A 26,942-nucleotide genomic window follows, 5' to 3' on the forward strand; every position below is an offset into this window, starting at 1 on the left:
GTGAGGGGCCTGAAGGGAAAATAAAGAGGACAAGCAGTGCTTCCTGACCTCCTGAGCTGCAGCAACTCGTCTCGCCGACTGATGTTCAAATAGAGACAGACAGCATGGATTTCGACGCGTTGTTTAACGAAAGCACGTTTCAATTCTCCGATTTCCAGGAGTTTACGGTATGTTATTTGGACCTAGAACACCAGACAACCAACGCCTTGTTATTATGACGTCGCCCCTCCCATCAGAAAGAATGATTAGCTTCTAGCTAGCTATCCTCTTGTTTAGTTTATTATTTAGATTAATACAACTGATATCTGTCGTCGTGGTGGTGGTAGTGATGGTTTTCATTAGTTCCAGGCTTGATGATGCTAACCTTAGTGGTTTCTTTAAAAAAAAAATCAGCCAGTTGATCTAACTAACTCTTACTACACCAGATAGCTAGCTTAGCTTAGCTAGCTACTGTCAAAACAGACAGGAATAATAACCAGTGTTGACAACAACATCATCTAAAGCTACTGTAAGTGTTTAACGTTTAACTTTCATATTGTTGACAATTGGCATGTGTGAATGAATGAATGAGAACTTTATTAACAGATTGCAGAATGGGTACAATACAGTACGGCTCAATACATACAATTGTTAAGGGGATGCAGACCTGAGAAAGACGTTTGTCTTGTTTCCATCAGGGTCCCCCATTTTCAATTCATATAGACATTTATGACATACACAACATACATGACATTTATGGCATAGGGACATATAGGTATTTGGTACTGATACATTTGTGACAAGCAGTATTCAAATATACAGTACTGTTACCCCTCGATCCTGACAGAGTATGTACATATGATGGGGAGGAGACTGTACATTAGGAGGGGGTGGGTGGGTGGGAGGGAAATATACATACGGCGGGGAGGGAATATATACATGCGGTGGGGAGGAGACTGTCTATTAGGAGGTGGTGGGGGTTTTGGGCATTTATGGTGGCCAGTTTCGAATTGCAGCCTCCCGTAGGTGCTCTTTAAGAGCGGTTTTGAATGTGGGCAGGGATTCACATTCCTTTACAGCTTTGGGTAGGGAGTTCCACATTGTTGTGGCATAATTGCGAAACGTGTTTAGTCCCTTGTTTGAGCTGAATCTGGGTTTAACATGATTTGTTGAGCTTCCTCTGGTGTAGTGGTTGTGGTATTCACTGACCTTTGGGAAGTATTTTGACATGTACATGGGCACCCCGGTCGTATAGTGTATCTTGTAGACCAGGCCCATTGCAAGTTGCTGTACTCTGTCGTCTACTCTAAGCCATCCTAGGTTGTCAAAGTGGGCAGGGGTGAGGTGGGTTCTGGGGTTCAGGTCAAGTAGTAGTCTGACCAGTTTGTTTTGAGATGTTTGTAATTTGTTTTTTAGTGCCTTTGAGGTGCTTTGGTACCATAAGGTGCACGCATAGTCTGACCCTTGAATGAGTGCTCCTGCCAGAGTCTTCAGGGTATTCTTGTTTACCAGAGAGGAGATCCGGTACAAGAATCTAGTTCGTTGGTTGACTTTTTTTTATTACATTGGATGCCATTTTGTCACAAGAAAGATTTGCCTCTAGGATGGAACCCAGGTAGGTAATTTCGTCTTTCCTTGTGACAATATTGTCACCCACTGTAACTGAGAAGCCGTCGGTCTTGCTGAGTTTGTTATTTGAACCGAAGAGAATGGACTCTGTTTTGCCCATGTGTAATGATAGTTTGTTATCAGCGAGCCATATGCAGATTTTGCCTAGTTCCGTAGTGAGGGTTTTTTCAACCTGCAACTTGTTCTTGTCAGAGACCAGCAGGGCTGAGTCGTCCGCAAACAGGAACAAGTTGCAGTCACAGGCTGACGACATGTCATTTGCATAAATTAGGAAGAGTATGCATGTATGCTTGACCTTACCCCTAGAACCCACCTCACCCCTGCCCACTTTGACAACCTAGGATGGCTTAGAGTAGACGACAGAGTACAGCAACTTGCAATGGGCCTGGTCTACAAGATATACTACACGACCAAGGTACCCATGTACATGTCAAAATACTTCCCAAAGGTCAGTCAATACCACGATCACAACACCAGAGGGAGCTCCACAAATCATGTTAAACCCAGATTCGGCTCAAACAAGGGACTAAACACGTTTCGCAATTATGCCACATCAATGTGGAACGCCCTACCCAAAGCTGTAAAGGAATGGGAATCACTACCCACTTTCAAAAACACTCAAAGAACACCTACGGGAGACTGCAATTCGAAACTGTCCCATGTAAATGTCCTAACACAACCCCCTCAATGTACAGTAAATGACCAAGTATGGTTTTGTCAATATTCCAATGTACAGTTTTGCTTGTACAGTTGTACAGTGTTCCCCCCCACCCCTCCTACCCCCCACCTACCCCGCCTACCCAACCTCCCCCAATGTACAGTTTTTACGTCAAATGTATATACACTCTTCTGGACTCTTTTTGTATCACAAACAGTACTGTATTTGCAAATCTGGTATGTCATAAATGTATAGATGTAGCAGTACTGTCTATCTGTATGTCATGTATGTCATATGTCCTGATGAATTGAAAATGGGGGACCCTGATGTAAACAAGACAAAAGTGTTTCTCTGGTCTGCATCCCCTTAACAATTGTGTGTATTGAGCCGTACTGTATTGTACCCATTCTGCAATCTGTTAATAAAGTTTTCAATCAATCAGTATATACTCTCTTTTCAGACTCCTTTTGTACACATAAAAACAGTACTGTATATGTATATCTTGTATGTCATAAATGTATAGATGTAGCAGTACTGTATCTGCGTATCATATATGTTATGATGAATGTAAAATGGGGGACCCTGATGTAAACAAGACGAAAGCCTTTCTCTGGTCTGCATCCCCTTAACAATTGTGTGTATTGAGCCGTACTGTATTTATTGTACCCATTCTGCAATCTGTTAATACACGTTTCAATCAATCAATCTGTCGTTTACAGTTCATTCCTGGACACCAGAAGTTGTCTGAGAGAGTCAGGAAGCGACTGTATTATGGCCTGGACCAAGACGTCTCCCTGGACGCCCTCTCGTGCCCCGTTACAGGTGATGGACGTTATCTACATTTGACACTTTTTGATTGTGAACCATAATATAGACAGTCTCCTCCCCACCGTATGTATATATATTTTCTTTCTCCCACCCACTCCTAATGTACAGTCTCCTCCCCATCATATGTATATACTCTCTGTCAGGATCTCTGGGTAACAGTACTGTATATTTGCATATCATATATGTCACAAACGTAACAGTACTATATACCTGTATGTCATAAATGTCACTATGAATTGAAAATGGGGGACCCTGATGTAAACAAGACGAAAGTCTTTCTCTGGTCTGCATCCCCTTAACACTTGTGTGTATTGAGCCGTACTGTATTGTACCCATTCTGCAATCTGTTAATAAAAATGCCCATTAATTCATTCAAAGGCCCATTTCCCCTCCATGTCGGAAGAGACAACGGTAGCTATGTGTTGATATATTATGAGAATACATCAACACAAATGTAATTTCATTTGTGTCAGATCTTGTAAATGAGTCACGGGGGAACTGTAATATTTATGCTTGGTCAATGTTTGACCCACTCTACCCACTGCACAGACATTATGCATTTTATTTAGAATTTAGTTACCAATGGTTACAGACACTGCCAGGTTGGAATAAAGAACTACACACACATTTCTGTGCATTGATTGAAAATTGTATTAACAGATTGCAGAATGGGTACAAACCGTAGAATACAGTACGGCTCAATACACACAATTGTTAACACTATGGGTGCCGGCCAGAAATCCGGAAAATGACTGTGGATTGCCAGCGCTATTTGTCTATGGAGAAATTCCCCTTCTTTGCAGGGCTATAACTTTTTAAATTCTATTGCTACATTGCCATTATTAGGGCCCATTCAAAGTCCTATATGTATTGTTCATTGTGTAGCAACGTTAAACTTTTTCATTCACATATTCATAGTAAAGTATGGTCTAATGTATAAGTATGTTTTCATCTCTTTCTGCAGCTTTCTCCAGAACGTGATATATAGCCCCAAATGCATTATATTGATGATGAAATACAGTTTGATGGCAATCGGGGCGATATAAAAAATTTCAACTGGACGTACTTCTAGAATGATCTACGTATGATCTGATGATGACCGGATGGGCGGGGATCGTTTATAATTCCGTGGGCAGCGTTATATCATTCATCTAGTGTGGGTGATATGTTCATCATAACAGTTTATATGGAATACGATCAAAAATAACGCTGAATCTTACCGTATCCTCGCCCCGTTGGGGCGATGAGCGCGGAACAGTCATTTACCTATTATGGTATGTAGAAATATCGGGTCCATTTCCAGCTTGTATAATAGTATATATGTCCAAATCATGTTGTTTATCGAGTTATTGGCAATCGATCGCTATGTATTGTGTCGAGATCGAATCCCGGTAGCCAAACAGAGTGCCCGGAAGTAATTTGGCCGACCAGCACAACCTCCATAGCACTTCCTGTTTGGCGATTGCGCCGATCGGCCACCAGATGGCGCTCCTGAACCGCCAGAGAGCTCAGTGGGTCCTCCTGGTGGATCTCAGGCCAGCGGAGGGGAAATATGAATCCGATCGCAGATTTTTTAAATATTGATATAAGGACGAGCGTCCTCCGGCAACTTGAGCATGGCCGGGAATGACGTGTTAAAGCGTTTTCCGGCAGTCAAAGTGTTAAGGGGATGCAGACCAGAGAGAGACTTTCGTCTTGTTTACATCAGGGTCCCCCCCATGCAAGGCCTCTGTTACCTGCAGCAGGGACGAGGCAAAAGCTTTAGATGGGCCTTTTGAAAATAAAATGTGTGGTCCTGTGTAATGTGCTTGGCACTCTGAGTATTCTGTACTTCTTCTGTATGACAACTATTAAAGAAACTTGAAACATGGTTTTGACATTTCCAGGGTTGGGAGTTAGATTCCCACTGGGGCCTCCCATATTGGAGGGGGGGGGTTCAGTGACAGTCCTTCCATATTCACATGGCTGCCATGTTGCTCTTAAATATGTCATGCTCAGGTCAGGTTCCCCAGTGGCAAGAAACCCAACCTGAGCATGACATAAGAGCTAAATGACCACCGTGTGAATGTGGTTTATTATTATTATTATTATTGAAGAAATGCCGGTGTGCAATACTAGACTATATCTGGGTCACGTGTGTGTTGCTCAATTTACCTTGAGCAACATCATGTACACATACATGAAGACTGGCTAGCTAACCCACCAGTGTTGTTTTTAAAGTTAACCACTGACTTTCATATTATGTAGTTTTTTTAGTTTTGTTATCCCTTTGCGATGCTGTAACCGTCGCAACACGCTAACCTCCCTGTAACACGGACAGTACAGTTCCTCTTATCTTGGCACGTCACATGCTAGCCTGCCCCTTGTTTGACTCGCTCCACTTCCTTTCGTCACAGATATTGCTGTTGAGTTCCTGCAGAAGTCCGCTCCGAGCCCGATACGAAAACTCCACAAGAAATATGCTGCCCATGTCGCCAGGTTTGTTCTTGTGTGTTTAAAGCAGAGTGGAAACCCAAGCTGTTCCCAACTATACTTTATTATACTATCATATCGTTATCATACTAAACATGCACCTTGAAATAGTACATTGATACATTAAAGCACATGGGGGGGGGGGGGACAGCGAGTGAGAACTCCGCTCAGAATTGGATCATGATTTTCGGTTTTCACATGACTATTTGATTTCGCCCCCTGGCTGTGAGTGAGTGAGTGAGTGAGTGAGTGAGTGTGTGGGTAGCTCCCACCGACAGCAGCTAGCATGTGTCTCTATTGAAACCATTTCAAATATTTTAGTTTCGATATAGAAAAATCATTAGTTGTCAAATGAAGGAGTGTGTAGCCAGCATGCACGTCTCTTTATGGTGTGGGAGGAGGAAACCGGAGAACTCAGAGGAAACCATAGAACTCAGAGGAAACCGGAGAACCAGGAGGAAAACGGAGAACCAGGAGGAAACCAGAGAACCCAAGGAGGAAACCAGAGAACCCAAGGAGGAAACCAGAGAACCCAAGGAGGAAACCGGAGAACCCGGAGGAAACCGGAGAACCCGGAGGAAACCAGAGAACCAGGAGGAAACCGGAGTACAGCGTTCTCCGGTTTCCTCCTCCCACACCATAAAGAGACGTGCATGCTGGCTACACACTCCTGCATTTGACAACTAATGATTTTTCTATATGTATCGAAACTGAAATATTTGAAATGGTTTCAATAGTGACACATGCTAGCTGCTGTCGGTGGGAGCTACACTCACTCACTCACTCACTCACTCACTCACTCACTCACTCACTCACTCACTCACTCACTCACTCACAGCCCCGCCCGCCCTGGCTCCTCCCACTCATAGGGCTCAGCTCTCGTCTCCTCTCTTCCACTTCACTTAAGCATTACATCACGCGCAGGAGTGGTTTGTGAACAATAAACCATGCCTAGGGGTGGTTGTTAAGCCCGAGGCGCAGCCGAGGGTCGTTAGACCCCCCTAGGCATGGTTTATTGTTCACAAATCACGACTGCAAGTGGTGTAAAGCTTTTATACAACTGCCACATTAATCCAACCTTATTTCTATATAATAAACACACATTAATCGAAGATTTATTGAAAAAACCATCCGCCAGAAAAAGTAGTTCCCACAACTACAAAAAAGACAATTTGCCTCCATGTGGAAGCAGCTTGAAGTGCATCCAACCAAACTAACACATCCAACTGTGTATTATTGGAATGATTGAGAGAAGTTGCCTCATGTGGAAGCAGCTTGAAGTGCATCCAACCAACTAACACATCCAACTGTGTATTATTGGAATGATTGATTGAACATTTTATTACCAGATGCAGAATGGGTGCAATACAGTACGGCTCAATACACACAATTGTTAAGGGAATGCAGACCTACTTTCCATAGAACTTCATTCTTAGATGCTTCTATAGAAGGTAGGTAAAACAAATTAAAAGGTTTTCTTTGCCCTATAGGAAAAAAACGTTTTCTTCGCCCTATTTTTTTATTTATTTTTTTAAACCTACTGTAGAGGGCCTAAACTTAACCAGTTGGAAACCAAGCGTACAGTAATAAAATTAGCAATCAATCAATCAACTCAATAGGCCATGCTCACTTAGAACAGCGCAGCACCCAGCTCTCTCTCTCAGTCTGACTATCCCCCGCGTTGCAGGCAGAGTGTGTGTGTGTGTGTGGGGGGGTGTGTGGCGGTGGGTGGAGACTAGAGCGAGCGCTGACAGTCGAAAGGAAAAGAAATTGAAAAAAAAATTGAAAATTTATCAATCAATCAATCCGCGATTTTTCTTTTGTTACAGAATGATTCAAGACTAATCAATTACATCATCCAACATTGTTTAAACGACTAAGACATTCACTGTGACAGAATCGCTTGATATTTAGTCGTTTAGTCGCTATCAACATATCCATTTGTAAAGATTATTGTCCACCTTCTTGTGATCCGGCGGAGTGATGTGATGTGGTTCGGTTGTGGGCGGGTCCTGGGCCAGCAGCGTGGAATTGTTGCCAATAGAGACGTGTAAAATGACTGTTTCAGCCAATCAGAATAGAGAAATTTGCATGCCGTTGTATAATTGAAAATAGACTCCTGTTACGTCACCCTTGAGCAAGGCACTGGCATTAGAACTGGAGTCCCTGGTCCCTGGGGGCCGGACTATGGATGTTCACTCCTCTTAAATAGTTAATGATGGGTTAAATCAACCACACATATTCTTATTAACTTTAAAATGTTTTAAAAATGGCCAGATTGATTTAGTGTTTATGTCAAGCAATGGACAAATTCCTGGAATATGCAGAAATATACTTTGCTAACGAGGAGATTGTAATCCTGCTAGGGCTGCACCGAATGCTTCAAGGCTTCGATCATAATGTTGACATTAGAATTCTAAATCAACATTAGAGTTTTTAATTTTTAATTAAAAATAATAATATATACGTGTGTGTGTGTATATATATATATATATATATATTTTCTTTGTCTATTCAATCTGTTTAGGGGGTTTTCTTCACAGTTGCAGTTAAAGATTAGGCTACACTAATATTATAATATTATACTATAAGACGTCACCGTCACTTTCATACCAACCGTGCCCTTATTGGATTATTTATGTTGACGAAATTGATGAGTTATATTCATTAAAGAAAGTTCATTTAATAAAAGAAAAAGACCAATTTAATCAGATTAATCACTTTATTCAAATTGAGGATTTAGTTTAGTAAAGTTTAAAGTTAAAAAAATGACATTGGGCACAGCCCTAAACCCTGGTGTGGTGGTTGTGTTCCAGGGAGGCGTGCATCTCCCCGTGCGCCATGATGCTCGCCCTGGTCTACATCGAGAGGCTGCGCCACAGGAACCCCGAGTACCTCCAGAAGATCTCCTCCTCCGACCTCTTCCTGATCTCCATGGTATGTGTGCGCCGGGGGTCAAAGGTCACTCTAAAACGGGGCTCAAGTGTTCCGTGTCGTCTGTCCACGCCTCATTTTGGCCCTGATGGCAGGCTTTTACTGTAACTATATATATATATATATATATATATACAGTATACACACACAACACTCAAGAATCAAGAGGTTTATTTGTCACATACATACCAGGGCATACAGTGAAATGCGGATGGTCATGATAAAAAGAAAATGGTTCCTATGTACACTACTATACAATTTACAATTTTAACTCTTAACACTTTGAGTGCCAGCCACGGCATAATTCGTTATTTCATGCCAACCGCTCAGTGCCAAAAACGGGGTATGCCGTTTTTTAATCGTTATTTTTTTTATTAACGATTTCCATTCATATTTCATCAATCTAACCTCACGTTACCAGTGGGGATCTGTCTGAACTCTTAACAGGGAAAATACCGCCCCCTATCGTCTCTCCGGATGGTACTGCACCCCTTTGGATTGGATTGAATGAAACGCATGGAGAAAAATAAGTCCTGCTTCCACATTTTACTTGTCAGACAAGTAACCGGAGACAATCGAAGTCATTGCCCACCATCAACAGCGGAGACGGCACCCAGCGTTGGATCAATAAACGCGATCGATATTTGGAATGGCGATCAGGAATTGGAATAATCTTTTTGGAGAACATCTGATCTGAGGTAAGGAATCTATTTTACCAGTCTTGGGATAATCGGAGCTATTTTCACCTATATATCAGCGTGTGCCATATAGATGGGAGGCAGAGTCAGTCTAAAGTGAACTTGATTGATCCATGTTGGCAGACTACACAATTCTTTGTGTGTAATATCTAATTATTATGTTGAGTCAAAATACGTTTGTTGGCCAGCCGTCTGTTGGTCATCGGTGTTCGTAATCTTGCATTTAGATTCAATGTTTGCTCATGCATATCTTGGGACACCTCTAGCTGATAAACCAATCAGGATACAGAAACGGGAAGTACGGACCCCAAAATTGTCAACAAGAACGGAGAATCTGACTGGAACGCTAGCTGTATTATACATCGCAACATGACAGTAAATACTATTGTAATAAAACGTTCAAAACTATGTTCAATTTGTGTATTGTTTTGTTACTATATAAGATTGTATTTCGCACTGTATTAACCATAACGACGTCACAGATGAGCTTTAGATGGTTGATATTAACGTTAGATCCGACGGTCCGACCTAAATACTATTGTAATAAAACGTTCAAAACTATGTTCAACTTGTGTTTTGTTTCTTAATATAAGATTGTATTTCGCACTGTATTAAGCCATATCGACGTCAGGTGAGCTTTCTAGCCATTAGATTGTTAACGTGATATTAACGTTAGATCTACGACCACAATTTGATTCCAAGTTTTTACATACCTCACTTTGTTGGTCTCTCACGAAAGTCTTTCTCTGGACTGCAAATATACTGTCTCATAAATATACTCTTCCAATATATAAATATATTGTTTTAGATGCTGTTGTCACTATGAATTACAAATGAGGGACCCTGATGTAAACAAGACAAACGTCTTTCTCTGGTCTGCATCCCATCTGCAATTGTTTTCTGGACTCTTTGTATCATAAACAGTACTGTATTTGCAAATCTGGTATGTCATAATTAAATGTATAGATGTAGCAGTAGGCCTACTGTATCTGTATGTCATGCATGTCATATATGTTATGATGAATTGAAAATGGGGGACCCTGATGTAAACTAGATGAAAGTCTTTCTCTGGTCTGCATCCCCTTAACAATTGTGTGTATTGAGCTGTACTGTATTGTACCCATTCTGCAATCTGTTAATACAGTTTTCAATTAATGTCAGACGTCCTCTCCATAAAAAAAAAAACGATTGAATTGCTCAGAATTTTAAATTATGTCCCCAATAGGACATAATAATATGAATATTATTCCCCAGTATGACACAATAAACACAGAATGAATGCTACCAAAGAGAATGCTATATGCAATTTGTGTATAAAGTGTGTATTAATCCTGTAACATGAGTCAAGGACAGATCTAGCCTGGCATAGAGAACAGAATGTTGATTTTTTGATGTTCAAGTTTCTTTATTAGTTGTCATACAGAAGTACAGAATACTTTTATATAAAATGCGTCTTTCTGTTTTGCTCCAGAGATTGTGCTAGATAAAAATAGATAAGTATAAAATAGAAGTCAAGTACGTAGACAATTGTTCAATATATACATACAATGTACAATGCAGAGTAGAAAAGTAACTGAGTTACAATACAATATACTATACAGTACAATGCAGAAATGGGATGAGGTACAATTTACAGTAAGGTGTAATGAGGTATGGGTTGTAGTGCAAATTCTTTGCCAATAAATATAAAGTGTGTTTAGGTGTTCTAAAGTGGGTGCTGCAGTCAGTTGTTTGTTTAATAGTGAGTGTGTGCGTGTGGATGTGTGTGCTGTGAGTGCATTTGATGGTTGTTACATAGTGTTATTGTCATTTGTATGTGTGTAATGTGTAACTAGTACAGTGGAGGGGTGTCCAGTCCAGGGCCCAGAGAGTAGAGAGCTGTGTGAGTCGTCCCCGGACAGCTTATGTGAGACCATCCTTGTTCAAAAGTTGAGCTCTTGCAGATTATCCTGGCCCCACTTCTATCCAGAACAATATATAAAGGGACTGCACATTGTTTATTCACTGTGCTGTTTACCATGGCCTCTCATTCAATCATGATATTCATTGTTTTGGGAAATACAGGTCCTGCAGTTGCCACTCTGATAATGGTTCTTGATATAGAGCAGTCACCTCAAGAGCTCAATCTTTGAGCTTGCATGATTGATTACTATAGAACCCTCAGGCTAGGGTTAATTAGGCCTAGAATATATCTGTCGTGTGGTCCAGGGTTGAGCATCTGGGGAAACAGAAAAACAATCAATACATTTTGGAACATTGTTACTACAATAGATAACGTTATTCATCATATTAACAGATTGCAGAATGGGTACAGTACAGTACAGCTCAATACACACAATTGTTAATGGGATGCAGACCAGAGAAAGACTTTCATCTTGTTTACATCAGGGTCCCCCATTTTCAATTCATTATTACATACATGACATACAGATAGACAGTAAACAACAGCACGGGGACCATCCAATATCAAACTATTGTTAAGGGGATACAGACCAGAGAAAGACGTTTGTCTTGTTTACATCAGGGCCCCCCATTTGTAATTCATAGTGACAACAGCATCTAAAACAATATATTTATATGTATATTTATATATTGGAAGAGTATATTTATGAGACAGTATATTTTGTACATATGTAACTGTTGTGACAACGTCTTGTGACAAACAGTACTGTATTTACAAATCTGGTATGTCATAAATAGATATGTAGCAGTACAACGTCACAAGCAACAACACATACCGCTATACCATAGTGTAACACACAGCAAGAATGTGAAACAAGTTACTATTATTAGTATTGGGTTAGAGTTGTTTGATTTACACTAACGTAATGTTAGATTGCTATCTGAGAAAGTTAAAATGCTAACGTAACGTTAGTCTGTGAGCTGGCTACAATATTTTCCAATGACTTGTGTAATCGGAAGTCAAAACGGATGCATATAAACAGCTGATGACTCATAACTTCCTATCACGTTTGAATAATGATGTAGAGTTAAGTAAAAATGCATTTCAATAGTAATGTATATGAGTATTGAGAGCTTACCGATGCAGAGCTATCCAGTGTTGTCAACAGACAAGTCGCAAATTTACTTCCTAGTTTCCGGAGCTTGAGGAATGTCATTGGGAGAAATCAAGTCACCTGACGTTGTAACGCGTTTTGATTGGTTCCGCAGCAACGCCCCTTTTCACAAACGTAGGTAGTTTTTATCTTATCAACACATTAATTTCATAAAGATATGACCCAACAACCGTTGCCAACAAACGGAAATGTGTTATTATAGTATATTATGTAGTTCATATTACAATAACATATAGTCTGTTTAACCAGATCAATCATTTCATTAACGGAAGCCTCTAGAGACCTTCGGCCCGCCGTCTAATATGTGTGTGTGTGTTTGTGCGATCAGGAAATAAGAGAATATATTTTTCAGCTCGCTTCTATAGCGTGCATAAGTACACATATACTATCGATAATCTAGCGTTTATTTGAAACCGATTCATAAATGGGCCGAAAAATTACGTGTTTTGTGTATTCCAGTAAAGGGCGATTATCACGGAATCTTCTGAAATTTTCGGAAACTTTCAAAAAACGAGTGTTTTTCAAAATGGTATAAAAAAAATACATGGTACATGTTTACTGCAAACGGCACTCAAAGTGTTAATGTATCTATACTATACAGTACCTCCTTCCTTTTTAAAGTGACTTTCCATTTTTTAAAGTGACATTTAGTTTAAAGTGATTGTTTTAGCGCTGGTTAAATGGTGGTCAATGGAGGCCTTGCACGAAATGTTTGTGTGAAGTTCTTCCTTCCAGCATGGCTGCCTGTAACCACTGGCTGGCAACCACTTTCAAAAGACAACACCTGGGTGGCGCAGTGGACATTGCGCTCGTCACCAACGCAAGAGTCACCGGGTTCGACTCCGGCCGTCGGTGTTGCCTCCGGCTTGGGCCGGCCGTCATACTAACTCAATTGGCAGAGTCAGCGGGTGGGAAGTCGATGGGTGGTAATCTGGACGTTGTGGACAGCGACTCCTACAGGTCGGTTGGGGGACGCCTGCACAACAGAGACAGGAAATGGCGGGGGGCAGTGTGAGCCTCCCACACGTTACTCCTCGCCAAATGAGAGTCCGCGCTGGCAGGTGAAAAGATGTGACGGGCTGCCTACACGTGTATCGGAGGGGACATGTGATGCAAGGCTTCTATCCTCCCTACAACCGGCCAGTGGGGGGCACATGCGAGCAACGTTCAAGACAGGGGAGGGGAGAATTGGCACGGGTAAATTGGGATGGGAGAAAAATAGAAAAAGAAGAGAAAAAAGTGGATTAAAAAAAAAGACAACGCCCCATTTCTGTGCAGTGGTACCGGAGAAGCATGACATTACTGTCTAGTAATAAAACACCAAATGATTTAAGCGACCGTTGTTTTGTACATGGCAACCGTTGTTTCCGCCAACACGGAGACCGAATGGGCATCAATCAATCATTCTAAACATTCCGGATAAGGCCTCCTTTTTAGTGGTCCGAAGTCGGACCAGAGTGGAACACTCACAAAAAGTAGAAGGAGCTCTTTTATGGTCGGCGGTTCAAGCACCTCTTCTTATCATCATCATCATATCATCTATGATCATATCAAATATTCCTCAACATCATCGTAAAAACATTGTTGTTTTTAAAAACCCATAACGGCCACATCTTACTCCCTTTCACGAAATCTTCCGAATGGCAATTTTTGGAAAAGAAAACTGCGGTTGCTATGTGAAAACTGCGGTTGCTATGTGAAAACTGCGGTTGCTATGTGAAAACTGCGGTTGCTATGTGAAAACTGCGGTTGCTATGTGAAAACTGCGGTTGCTATGTGAAAACTGCGGTTGCTATGTGAAAACTGCGGTTGCTATGTGCGAAACAATGGTGTTTATCAACAAAACTGTTAAGAATGTGGTGTCATTACTGGATCTCGTCAACAAGTCACAGTAACCGGGCTTTTCCAGTGTGTTACCTGCTCGACCACACTGCACAGAAATTAGGCATTTTCTTTCCAAAGTGTTTACGCCATTGAAAGACAACCACACAAACATTCTGTGCGAGGCCTTAATTGACTGGTCATCTCGTCGTGTGTGTGTGTGTGTGTGCACACCAGGGTTTCCGTTAGAATTTTGTTTTGCAGGTCTGAGTGTCCGGTAGATTTCAATCTACCGGACAAATGGGATAAATTCCGGTCAGAGTTTATTGAGCTTAAAAACAATTTATAGGCCTATATAAAGAATGACATCATCAAGGCATTTATAATATTTTAACTTAAAACTAGGCTACTTTTGCGTATATACAGTCATTAATATATTCCAAATAAAATAAGTCCCTCGAGACTTCGTGCTGCTGCCGACTTGAGGTGTCGGTGGGCAGTCTGCCCGACCTTAATAAACAGCAGTCTGTTATAATCACATTTTTATGAGCTAACGAATTCCGTTATATTGGACATTTGTATTAATTATATCAAGCGAAGAACTGAGAAATTTGGCAGAGAGAGACGGCAACATTATCGTGGGTTTGCGCCGTGATGTATATCTCCACCTCCCAACGACTTGGTGCTGCTCATAATGTCCGGTGAAAATAATTCCCTCTATGCACAATTTGATTATTTGAATTGTATTAAAATAGGCTAAAATTAAATAGCCTATGCGATGAACGAAACAATCATTACATTTGTCGTTGCTTCACCAAGCAGCCGGTCTAATAATGACATCATGTTGTCAGCGCGAGCTGGCTGCTGATATATTTACGTGAAGCATGGAGCAGGCAGAGCAGAGCAGCGGTGTCAGCAGCGCCCCCACCCAACAGCTGAATGGCCAATGGCTGAATTGGAGTACTGCACCCTGCCAAGCCATGCTTCTCGCAAATATATCAGCAGCCAGCTCGCGCTGACAACAGGATGTCATTATTAGACCGGCTGCTTGGTGAAGCAACGACAAATGTAATGATTGTTTTGTTAATCGCATAGGCTATTTAATTTTAGCCTATTTTAATACAATTCAAATAATCTAATTGTGTTTAGAGGGAATTATTTTCACCGGACATTATGACCGGAGAGATTAAATATGTCGGACTTCAACAGATTTTGCCGGTCAAATACCGGTAATTACCGGCTAACGGAAACGCTGCACATACTCTGACCACCTCCTCGACTGTCCCACACAGATGGTTGCCAGCAAGTACCTGTACGACGAGGGAGAGGACGAGGAGGTCTTCAACGACGAGTGGGGCGCGGCGGGGAAGCTGGACGTCCAGACGGTCAACGCCCTGGAGATGAATTTCCTCAACGCCATTGTAAGTCGGGTCGGGTGGCATTCTGCTCTGATGTGTAGCCGGTAGTGTTGTCAAAAATATCGAAAAATCGATACATATTGATTCTGAATATTTAAAACTGTTTCAATACTCATTTCCCGAAATATCGATATTTAATTATTCATTTTTTTTTTTTTTAAATGTGCGTTAAGTTGGAATATGACTGTAATACAAACAGTTCAGTTTGTCAGGTAGATGCAACACAGATTAGTGTTTACATCTGTCTGCTTGAGAAAATACCATGTTCTGCAATAAAAATGATTGAAGTGAGATGAACAGTTATTTTTAAATGTGTGATCTAAAGATAAACAAAGGGTTTTAAAAGTGTTATATTTATCTTCTCTTATAGTACCAGAGAGAAGCTGAGGAGAATAAACCAGCAACAAAAGCAAAATGTATTAAAAAAAAATATATATATATATTTTTTTACATTTAAGATTGAACCTTTTTCCCTGTGGTATCGAAAATGGTATAGAATATCGATACTTTTCAAGGTATCGTATCGAAGTTCGAAATTCCAGTATCGTGACAACACTAGTAGCCGGTGGGCCGCCGTCACAAACCACAAGCCACTCTTGTTTTTTTGTTACACTCTCCTTGTAACGAGCACCCTCAAAAAACACTGGCGTTCAGTGTAAACGGCGAGTAATGGATTAGTCACGCCCATCCCTAGTGTAGGGCGGGGGGCAATATGGCCTAAAAAATTTTATCTCAGACTTTTTCACACCACATCCGATTTACGATTTTAATCGATTTCTTTCTCTTAAAAAAACTAGAAACGCCAAGGAAATCATTCAAATAAGCTTTGTTTTTATTTGACACAATTATCAAACTAAGATGAATTTCCCTATTGGAATTGAAGTGCAAACCTAACTTTCAAAAATCTTCACTTACATTTTTTTTATAATAATAATATATATATATATATATAATATAAAAGGTTGCTAAACAAAGATGAATGTCCCTATTGGGATTAATAGTGCAATAACTTGCTTTTTCACCCAACTTTAACAAGCGGGCAGAAAAGTGGCAATTTTTTAACTTGAACTTGAGGACTGCATACTTTTTTGCAAACCAAAACAACATACTTTATACTTATAGCACATGCATGAGCCTGGTCTCTTTTGAAAGATGACATTCTGAAGTCTGAAAAAAATTCACTTTTAGTGCTAACGTAATAGAGTGCCATAGGTCTGAACTTGAGTTGTAAAAAAACGTGTTACTCAAGTTTTTCTGTAGTAGTTAGTAGTCCAGAGGTAGTATTTCATAAAGATCCATTCGGAAATGAGGGATTAGGAGTGATTTTGGTAAACTGTGTACAAAGAAAAACTCAGTTTTCTCATAGACTTCAATTAATTCGGCTGTTTTGCTCTTCCTGTTTTCGTGTTTCTTTGTGTTTTTTGTTTTTTTAATTTAGATCCCCATGTGGGGTATCATTGGAAAGCCACACTTGTTGGTTACAACGATCCACAATCATTTTCGAGATCGGATCTAGATTGACGGAACTACTGCAGCCTGAGTCGGGAGTGGTACTTTGCGCAATACCGTGTACTTTGCACAAGTAACGGCATGTAACTCGAGAACCGCTGAACGGATTTTGTTGGATTTTGCCGCTATCGACAAATTCGCCTTCAATTCGATATATATATTGTATTACAATATATATAAAAGTGCCGGTTGCAAAAAATCCGAAAAACGTCCCATATGAGGGACGTTGCAGCAGGTGCCTCTTGATCATCAAACAAGAATGAATTTCCCTATTGGGATTAATAAAGTGCAAATCTAACTTTCACCAAACATCACTTTTTGTCAAATAAAAGGTGACTCTTGAGAAAAAGAAAAGAAATATTAAATAAAAGAACAATTAAGTGAAAATCGATTTTCATTTTTAAACATCGTCCTAAATCATGAATTCGAATTAATCGATCAAATCTATTTATCGCCCAGCCCCACCCTAGTGTAAACCATTGTCTTTATTTTTACTTCAGATAACCATGATACCGACGCCTGGGCGCCGTCTTGACACGACGCAACAGACGTGTGTCTTGAAATATTGGATTTGTTGTCGAGTTAAATGACCTTATGGAACTGAGGGTAAACTCCAAACTAAACCAGAGAGACGTATCTAATAAAGGTTTATGGACGACGAGTTCTCCGTGGAGGAGGCGCCTCACGATGCTGTACAGAGAGGCTTTTAGGTGGTCCTGTTTAAATAGTGCGTGTCGGAGAGCGTGAGTGATTGTGTGTGTTTCCATGGCAACAACACCTGATGTCTGCACACGATGTCCTTGACGTCAACCCTGTGTTCCTTGTCTCAACAGGAGTGGAGTCTGTTCACTGAGCCCAGTGACTTCTTTGACTTATTGGCTCATCTAGAAACCAGGTAGGTGGTCGTCTCGACACCAATCGCTCCACACTAATGTGTAAAGCTTCAAATAAACAGCTCACTGTAGCACCCACTTTAGACACTTTAACACTTTATATTTATCGGTAAAGAGATTTGCACTACAACTCGTACCACTTTTGTTTACACTTGTTTACGTACTTTTGACTTTCTATTTTATACTTATCTATTTTTATCTAGCACACTCGGGAGCAAAACGGAAAGAAGCATTTCATATAAAAGTATTCTGTATTTTTTTATGACAACTAATAAAAGAAACTTCAGCTGCACTGTGTAGGTTTTTCATGGAAAAAAACTTGGCAATCTAAATCAACAAGAGAACCCTCCCAAGTAACTTGAAATTATTATTCTTTTAGAATCTGGAAAACAGTTGTGCAATAGAACTGGCTTCTGTGTCCAAACAGTGAATCGAGTCACGTTGAAGTATCGGGGTTCGCACAAGGTTCTTGAAGTGCTTAAAGTGCTTGATTTTTGGCAAAAGAAATTCAAGGCCTGGAATTCCTAGAAAACAGCAAATTTTTTAACAAGGTGCTTAAAAAGTCCTTGAAATTCAAATCAACCATTCGCATTCAAAGTTTTGTTCATCCATGATTCAAAGTTTTGTTCATCCATGATACAATTTTTCAGAATCAAGAAATTGCATTTTCTTATTTAAAGTTAACTAATTGTCGGTAATTGGTTTTAAGACCTAAATATAGGATTGTTCTTTAAAAAAAAAAAAAAAAAAAAGTCCTTGAAAGTCCTTGAGTAATTAATGTTGCCTTGTGTCTCTGGTGGCAGCATCGCGGAGCGGCAGGGCACGCGGCGCGGCTGGTTCACCTACACCGACCTGTGTGTGCTGCTGGAGCAGGCCGCCTGGAGGCAGGCCCTCACCGCCCTCTACCTGCACGTCACCAAGGTACTGAGGCCGTCCCCGAAGCCCGCTTTTGGGATTCCAACTTCGTCAGGGTTTTTCGAACGGACGTTTGAACCTTTGTTTAAAAAAAAATTATTTTATTATTATTATTTTTTAATAAATATCCTCAAACTAAATCCTCAATTTTAATAAAGTGATTAATCTGTTTAAATGAGTCTTTTAATTTTTTTTTTATTAAATCAACTTTCCAGACCCAGCCCAGGGAGAAGCCCCAGCCCAACTAAATCAATTAAATCAACTTTCTTTAATGAATATTACGGAAGCGTATTTTTGCTGCCACACCAGAAACAGAAAAAATATATCCGTATAACGTGATAACTTCTTGTTTTAACATAAAAGTTTCACGTTATAACATAACTTCTTGTTTTAACATAAAACGTTTCACGTGATAACTTCTTGTTTTAACATAAAACGTTTCACGTCGTGAACATCATGTTTGAATAAGGAAACGATGTGCGCCGTCTGCGAGACCGGAACATTTAGGAATTATGGCTCGTGTACGTGATTTGATTAAATTCTACTTCATGCTTGGGTTGAGACATGGCGATATTATGCTATTATTGAGCACGGTGGATGATATTGTGATGAGTATGCGTACACTAGAAGGGTGTTAAAATGCATGGGGCTGTACAGAAGGAAGAAGGAATCTGGCTCTGGGATAGAAATGTCCGACGCACATAATAATGTGCGGCACATTACATATATATATTCTCTGCTTCGAAGTGCTTATGCTTTGGCCCTCTTTCGAAGTGGGTTATGGTTAGAGTTTGGAATCAGGGCTGGTGGTCCATAAATATGTATTCTAGGAGAATATTATATGTAATGTGTGAACAATCTTGTGTGTACACGGCGGACATTTCTATCCCAGAGCCCGTCGGAGCTAAACCAATCAGAGAGGGTCTTCGCTGTACGCGGGCTAGCCAATCAGAGAGCGTCTTCGCAAACTACGGCTACGGAAAAAATCATGCAGACGGCGCACACCGTTTCCTTATTCAAACATGATTTTCACGTTATAACGTGAAACTTTTATGTTAAAACAAGAAGTTATCACGTTATAACGTGAAACGTTTTATGTTAAAACAAGAAGTTATCACGTTATAACGTGATACGAATATTTTTTTCGGTTTCTGGTGTGGCAGCAATACGCTTCAGTAGAATATAACTCATCAGTTTCTTTTAATACTATAATATTAGTGTATCCTAATCTTTATCTGCAACTGTAAAGAAAAGCCAGAATGAAAAAAGATTAAATTTTTTTTATTAAAAATATAAAATTCTAATGTTTTTTAGAATTCGAATGCCAACATAACGAACGAAGGTTCGAAGGTTTGAACGTTTGGGCTCAGCCCTACAAGGTACCGGATCCCACTCCTCCTGGTTTCCAGTCATTAGGAAAACCTGGAAAATGTACTTAAATGTTGTATGTTGACCCCTCACTCAGATCCCTGTGTAAACCTAGGTGTGTATGTTGACCCCTCACTCAGATCCCTGTGTAAACCTAGGTGTGTATGTTGACCCCTCACTCAGATCCCTGTGTAAACCTAGGTGTGTATGTTGACCCCTCACTCAGATCGTCTATGTAAACCTAGGTGTGTATGTTGACCCCTCACTCAGATCCCTGTGTAAACCTAGGTGTGTATGTTGACCCCTCACTCAGATCCCTGTGTAAACCTAGGTGTGTATGTTGACCCCTCACTCAGATCCCTGTGTAAACCTAGGTGTGTATGTTGACCCCTCACTCAGATCCCTGTGTAAACCTAGGTGTGTATGTTGACCCCTCACTCAGATCCCTGTGTAAACCTAGGTGTGTATGTTGACCCCTCACTCAGATCCCTGTGTAAACCTAGGTGTGTATGTTGACCCCTCACTCAGATCCCTGTGTAAACCTAGGTGTGTATGTTGACCCCTCACTCAGATCCCTGTGTAAACCTAGGTGTGTATGTTGACCCCTCACTCAGATCCCTGTGTAAACCTAGGTGTGTATGTTGACCCCTCACTCAGATCCCTGTGTAAACCTAGGTGTGTATGTTGACCCCTCACTCAGATCCCTGTGTAAACCTAGGTGTGTATGTTGACCCCTCACTCAGATCCCTATGCAGTGGTGATTTCATAAGGGGTTGCACTGTTTTAATGACGTCACGCACGCATGCGCATAAATGTCCCCTCGCCTGCGCACAGAACAGCTCCGACCAGCATTACGATTATTATGTGCATAAATAGTAGGAAACATGTTTGTATAGGAAATTACTAGTTTCAGTTTTTGTAAATATTGCCTTGAAATAGAGAAGCTGCATAAGGTAGCAGGATGTAGCCTTCAATATATAAAGAAATTATATTGTCAACCGATATGGTGGAAAAACAAACCAATGTTTTAAATGTAATTGTAGTTATATTGTAGTTACAATTTCTTTAATTGAATTAGCTTAAACTAGAAAAGTAAATACAAACTAAATGAACAATGTAACCGAGTGGTTTCAAAGCAAGCCCCCACCACTGGGTACAGTGAGACCTGCTTTATCAAAGCTATTTAATCAATATCTGCCTTTGTTGAAAATGTTAGCCCTGTGTACAACACCCGTATCTCCAGAGGAGGACAGTTTCCTTCTGAAGCACAACTTAAGAAATGTCTCATCCTTCCAGTCGGGACCATTTGTCACATATAGTGAGAGGTTCCACAGCTCAAGCAAACCCCCACCAATTGGTACAGGGCTTGTATTTTGGTTTTGCTCTTCTCGTTCTTTGTTATGCAAAGACAAGTAGCCAGGTACTTTGTGCACGGCACGACGAGTCGAGTGAAAGTTGTGGAACGCATTTTTGTGTGCGCGTGCTTCTGCTCAGACAGGAGGTGGAGCGGTGTCCTACCGCGTCCCACGATGAGCACTGCACCACTGCGTCTATGTAAACCCAGGTGTGTATTTGGTTTGAAACTCGACTGATTATAGCGGCGCCCTCGCTCGGAAGTATTCATTTATACAGACTGATTGAAAGAATGTAGTTAAATTACAGGCATACGGAACAAACAAAAAAAACTCTGTAATAGAGGCCTTGCACAGAATGCTGAATGTAGTTATTTTTCTTCCAACATGGCTGCCTGTAACCATTGGTTACCACGCTCTAAAGAAAATGCCTAATTTCTGTGCCGTGGTAGAGCAGGTGAAACACTGGGAACACGTGATATCACTGTTCCATTTAGACATGACCAAAGAGCTTCACAGTAAGTCGCAGCTAGAAACAAAGACGAGTTCTAAAGTATAGAATAAACAGAAAATATAAACAACCAACGGATAGACAAGGAAACAAAACAACACGTCAACAAGCGAGGCAAGATCCAGTGATAAGACGTCAAATGATTATGTTTGTTGATATATTTCTCATAATATCAACGCATAATAGCAACCGTTGTTGTTTTTTGCTCATAGCAACTGTGGTTTCTTCCAACGTGGAGGGGAAGTAGAGGTGTTGACGTGTCTCCTCCACCAGGTGGCGTGTGTGCTGGGCCTCTGGTCTACCTGAAAGTAGAGGTGTTGACGTGTCTTCTCTCCACCAGGTGGCGTGTGTGCTGGGCCTCTGGTCTACCTGAAAGTAGAGGTGTTGACGTGTCTCTCCACCAGGTGGCGTGTGTGCTGGGCCTCTGGTCTACCTGAAAGTAGAGGTGTTGACGTGTCTCTCCACCAGGTGGCGTGTGTGCTGGGCCTCTGGTCTACCTGAAAGTAGAGGTGTTGACGTGTCTCTCCACCAGGTGGCGTGTGTGCTGGGCCTCTGGTCTACCTGAAAGTAGAGGTGTTGACGTGTCTCCTCCACCAGGTGGCGTGTGTGCTGGGCCTCTGGTCTACCTGAAAGTAGAGGTGTTGACGTGTCTCTCCACCAGGTGGCGTGTGTGCTGGGCCTCTGGTCTACCTGAAAGTAGAGGTGTTGACGTGTCTCCACCAGGTGGCGTGTGTGCTGGGCCTCTGGTCTACCTGAAAGTAGAGGTGTTGACGTGTCTCTCCACCAGGTGGCGTGTGCTGGGCCTCTGGTCCACCTGAAAGTAGAGGTGTTGACGTGTCTCCACCAGGTGGCGTGTGTGCTGGGCCTCTGGTCTACCTGAAAGTAGAGCCAGTGTTGACGTGTCTCTCCACCAGGTGGCGTGTATGCTGGGCCTCTGGGCCCTATTCCCCGTACCTGGTTCAACTAAGTCGATCAAGAGTCCCATTATCCAGATTCAGTTAACCCGATGTTTGAAGCCGGGATTTTCCTGTTCCTCGAAGGTGGATTCAGTCTCGTTAACTCGAACCAGACTTGAGACCCAGGATAAGTGCGCGCGGCCGCTTCAGTTGAAAAGCCAGCACGTATCGATAGCAGAGATCCTGATTTTCTAACGACATTGATTGATTAATTGATTTAAAACTTTATTAACAGATTGCAGTACGGCTTAATAGCCTCGCCGACAAGTTAAATGCGTTATCTATAGGCTAATTTTAAGTCCCTCATTACCCCAATCAATCAGATTATATTTCTTTAAACTTGCCTGCTGGCAGTAGGTTTATGGAATGGATAATCAAATGAGATCTTGCTAGCGAAAATAATTAGTTAAACTGTTATACAGAATAAGGATACGGCTCTCTTACCCATTGATTGATGTATGGTGGAACTTTTACTTATCTGCCCTGTGGTGTAACGGTTTCTGCTTTTGACTTTCACACAGGCGGCCCGGGTTCGAATCCCACTTCTCCTAGTCTTTTCCTTCTTTTTGCAATGTAGGAATAATTCAATTTGGTGCACGTTGAGAGCTATATAAAGAATGACATCCTCAATGCATGTAGATTTATAATATTCTAACTTAAAACTAGGCTACTTTTGCGTATAATCATTAATATTATATTCCAAAAAAATTATATTGGAAACGCGGGGTCTCGAACTCGGGTCGCCCGCTTGCCAGGAGTGAACAGTGGCCGTTGGACCACTGTGCCAGACGGGATATATTCATTGTGTATCCATCAATGGACAAGAGACCCGTGTTTAGAATATTTTTCTTTTGAATGAAGTTTTATCTCTTTATTCTCGAATGCATTAATCCCAGTTACAATATCACAACAACGTGTGAGTGATGATACAATTCAACAATCCTCAGATTCCTCGTAATTCATAATCCACAAAAACCACAATCCACGCATAGACACTTCAATTTTATGCTTGAATGAAACACAATCCAGGCGCTCCCACAGCGGAGAATATGAAAGGAATCGGAGCCAAACGAGCGATAGGTTTCAATCATTAAAAATATCCCAGCGGGATTCACATTTGCAATGCTGCGCGTTGTTAAAATAACCACATAATGTGTACATCGCACCTAGCGAGCGCCACGGTATATATAACGTGCATTATTTAGGACAACGTGAATTTAGTATCAGCATTTTGGGTCTATTTCACATTTCAAAAGCCCCCTCTAGAAGAATGAAGCACAAGAACATAATTCAGAATGGTATAATGCAGATCTAGACTGTGAGAATCATTTCAGGAAGCGAGCTGGCATTTATTTGCGGGGGCGTGGCCATGGTTCATCCAGCTAACTGAATTTAACCCTGCTCTCGACCAGGCTCAAACTTTTTGATCTGTTACCATGGTGATTTAGACAATCGAGCGTCGGGGAATGGAAAGGTCTGGCTTAAGTCAGGCTATACTGGAAATTATCCGGCTAACTCAGTTAGCCAGGTACGGGGAACGGGGCCCAGGTCTACCTGAAAATAGAGCCAGTGTTGACGTTGTGTTGACGTGTCTCTCTCCACCAGGTGGCGTGTATGCTGGGCCTGGTCTACCTGACGAGCGTCGCCGGTTTGATCGCCACCAGCGCCGTGTTGCACCAGCTCAGCCTCGCCAGGACCACCGCTCATCATCATCAGCCCCTGCTGGTCCCCCTGGCTCCGGCCCCCGTCATCCCCACCCGCGTCCAGACCACCGCGGCCGCCCTGCACCCGGAGCCCCCCACCCCGACCCCCACCCCGGCCCCCTGCTGCTTGCAGGGTAACGAGAGCCGGGACGTCGGGATGGACCAGCAGCAGCGGCAGCACCCTTCACCCTCCTCCTCCTCCCCCACCTCCATCCTGTGTCTCTGGGGCTCCCTGCTCACCTCGCTGGGTCACATCCACCCGGAGGACGACGACCCCGGCGGTCCTCCTCGCGGCTGGACGGTCGGCTCCCTGTTCTGCCCCGGCTGCCTGGGCTCCCTCCCTCCTCTTCAGTGCGGAACACCCCGGAACACCACCTCCTCCTCCTCGCCTCGCTCCGCCCCGCGGCACCGGGCCGCTCGTCAGGGCGGCACACCGTGGCTGTCCTCCTCCTCCGCCGGCGGCCTCCTCGGCGCCCCCCCCCCGGGCCTGCACTCTCACCTCGTCGGGGGCATGCCTCCTCTCCGCCTGCAGGGGCGCTGTCACCACCCGGAGCCCATCCTGCCCTGCCTCTGGACAAAGCCCAAACTCTGCTAATGCCCGGCTAGAGCCACGCCCCCAACCCCCTCCCTGCACGCCGCCGTCGACCACCATCACTGATTTCACTGAGTTTGGCTGCGTCCTTTTGTTAACGGGTCACGTTGCTAGTGCTACCCCCACGCCCCCCCTCCTCTAGAGCAGTGGTTCCCAAAGTCGGGGTCGCGACCCAAAGGTGGGCCGCGAGCAGCCACGGATGGGCCGCGAGATGATTTAAAAAAAATAAAAATAAAAACATTTTTTTTTTTTTTATTATTATTATTTTTTTTTTATTTATTTTTTTTTGTCAGGCCACTGAACTTAGAAGCAGGCCAGGACAGTGTTTCTAGTTGTATTCTAAAATTCTATTCTATAGTATTCTAAAATGTGACTATATGGTTTTATATTAACTTAATAAATAAACAAAAACGAAAAATCTACTTATTTCAACGAACATTTCAAACTAAATAACAGATTATGCACATAAAACGCTGAAAACAACCGAAGCAACAATAGTATTTTAATGAGGCTATTATTATTATCATTATTATTTTGCAACAAGTTAGCCCTCTCATAAATAGCACATATAAATGAATAACTAACTTGAACTAACTTAATAGGATTGAAGTGATATTTGGCTTAAAAAATCGGTCGCATGACAAAAAAAAAAAAAAAAAAAAAGCCAGACGATGTGCATTGGGCCGCGGCTCTCTGACGCCTTATTTTCTCGGCCCTGGCCTGAAAAGTTTGGGAACCCCTGCTCTAGAGCAGTGGTTCTCAACTGGTCTACAGTACAGTGGCTCTCAACCCTCGGGACCCAACATTTTCCTTAGTCATTAAGTCGCGACACAACATTTTGAACCACTTTATGATTTATGTAAAAAAATAAAAAAATTGCAGTAATACACAATCTTTAAAAACATGAAATAAAACACAAAAAAGTGCAACAAAAGTGCAACTATTGCTAAAAACCCAATGAAATAAAATAATTAGGGATGTCCGATATTATCGGCCGATATCTGCAGTAAAATGTGATATCGGAAAATATCGGTATCGGTTTAAAAAAAAAAAACAATAATAATAATAATATTTGTTATATATATATCCAGTGAAATTATTAGTTACCTGAAATTATTCAGTTTTTTGGGGGGGGGGGGGGGGGGGGACCCTGCATATATCGGTTGATATCGGTTGATATCGGTATCGGAAATTAAGAGTTGGACAATATCGGAATATCGGTATCGGTAAAAAAAACAATATCGAGCATCCCTAAAAATAATGATAAATAATATGCTTCTTAGCAGATCTCTTAGCTTAACATAACACACCTTAAGTTTGGGGGAACTAATGGGATAACTGGGGTTGCAACAGAAGTGCAACTAAGGGCTAAAAACACAATGAAATAAAATAATAAATAATTATCCTTCTTAGCAGACTTCTTACATCCCAGGGAACTAATGGGATAACTGGGGATGTTGTTTGCTCCTGACAAGAGTCTCAAAGTCTGGGGTGATGGTAGACAAAGCAACTCGGAGGTCATGCTCAATGTCCAATCTGTTCCTCTGCTCTGTCTTCAGCTGGACCAGAGCTGAGAAGCCACTTTCACAAAGATAGGTAGTGGAAATAAAAAAGATTTATTTTTTTATA

At 41.7% G+C, this 26,942-nt stretch overlaps 1 protein-coding gene across 1 annotated transcript; it reads left to right on the forward strand.

The window, feature by feature from the left end:
- Nucleotides 1–25,970, forward strand: cnppd1 (cyclin Pas1/PHO80 domain containing 1). The gene is made up of 8 exons (XM_084334849.1): nt 1–167; nt 2,986–3,088; nt 5,491–5,572; nt 8,383–8,503; nt 15,389–15,517; nt 17,857–17,918; nt 18,720–18,837; nt 24,624–25,970. Exons 1-8 carry the CDS (start codon nt 105–107, stop codon nt 25,314–25,316), a joined length of 1,371 nt encoding a protein of 456 aa, XP_084190975.1. The 5' UTR covers nt 1–104; the 3' UTR covers nt 25,317–25,970.
- Nucleotides 25,971–26,942: the final 972 nt, after the last annotated feature.

Source organism: Notolepis coatsorum, assembly GCF_963971535.1.
Source record: "Notolepis coatsorum genome assembly, chromosome: 1".
Taxonomy (NCBI): Eukaryota; Metazoa; Chordata; class Actinopteri; order Aulopiformes; family Paralepididae; genus Notolepis; species Notolepis coatsorum.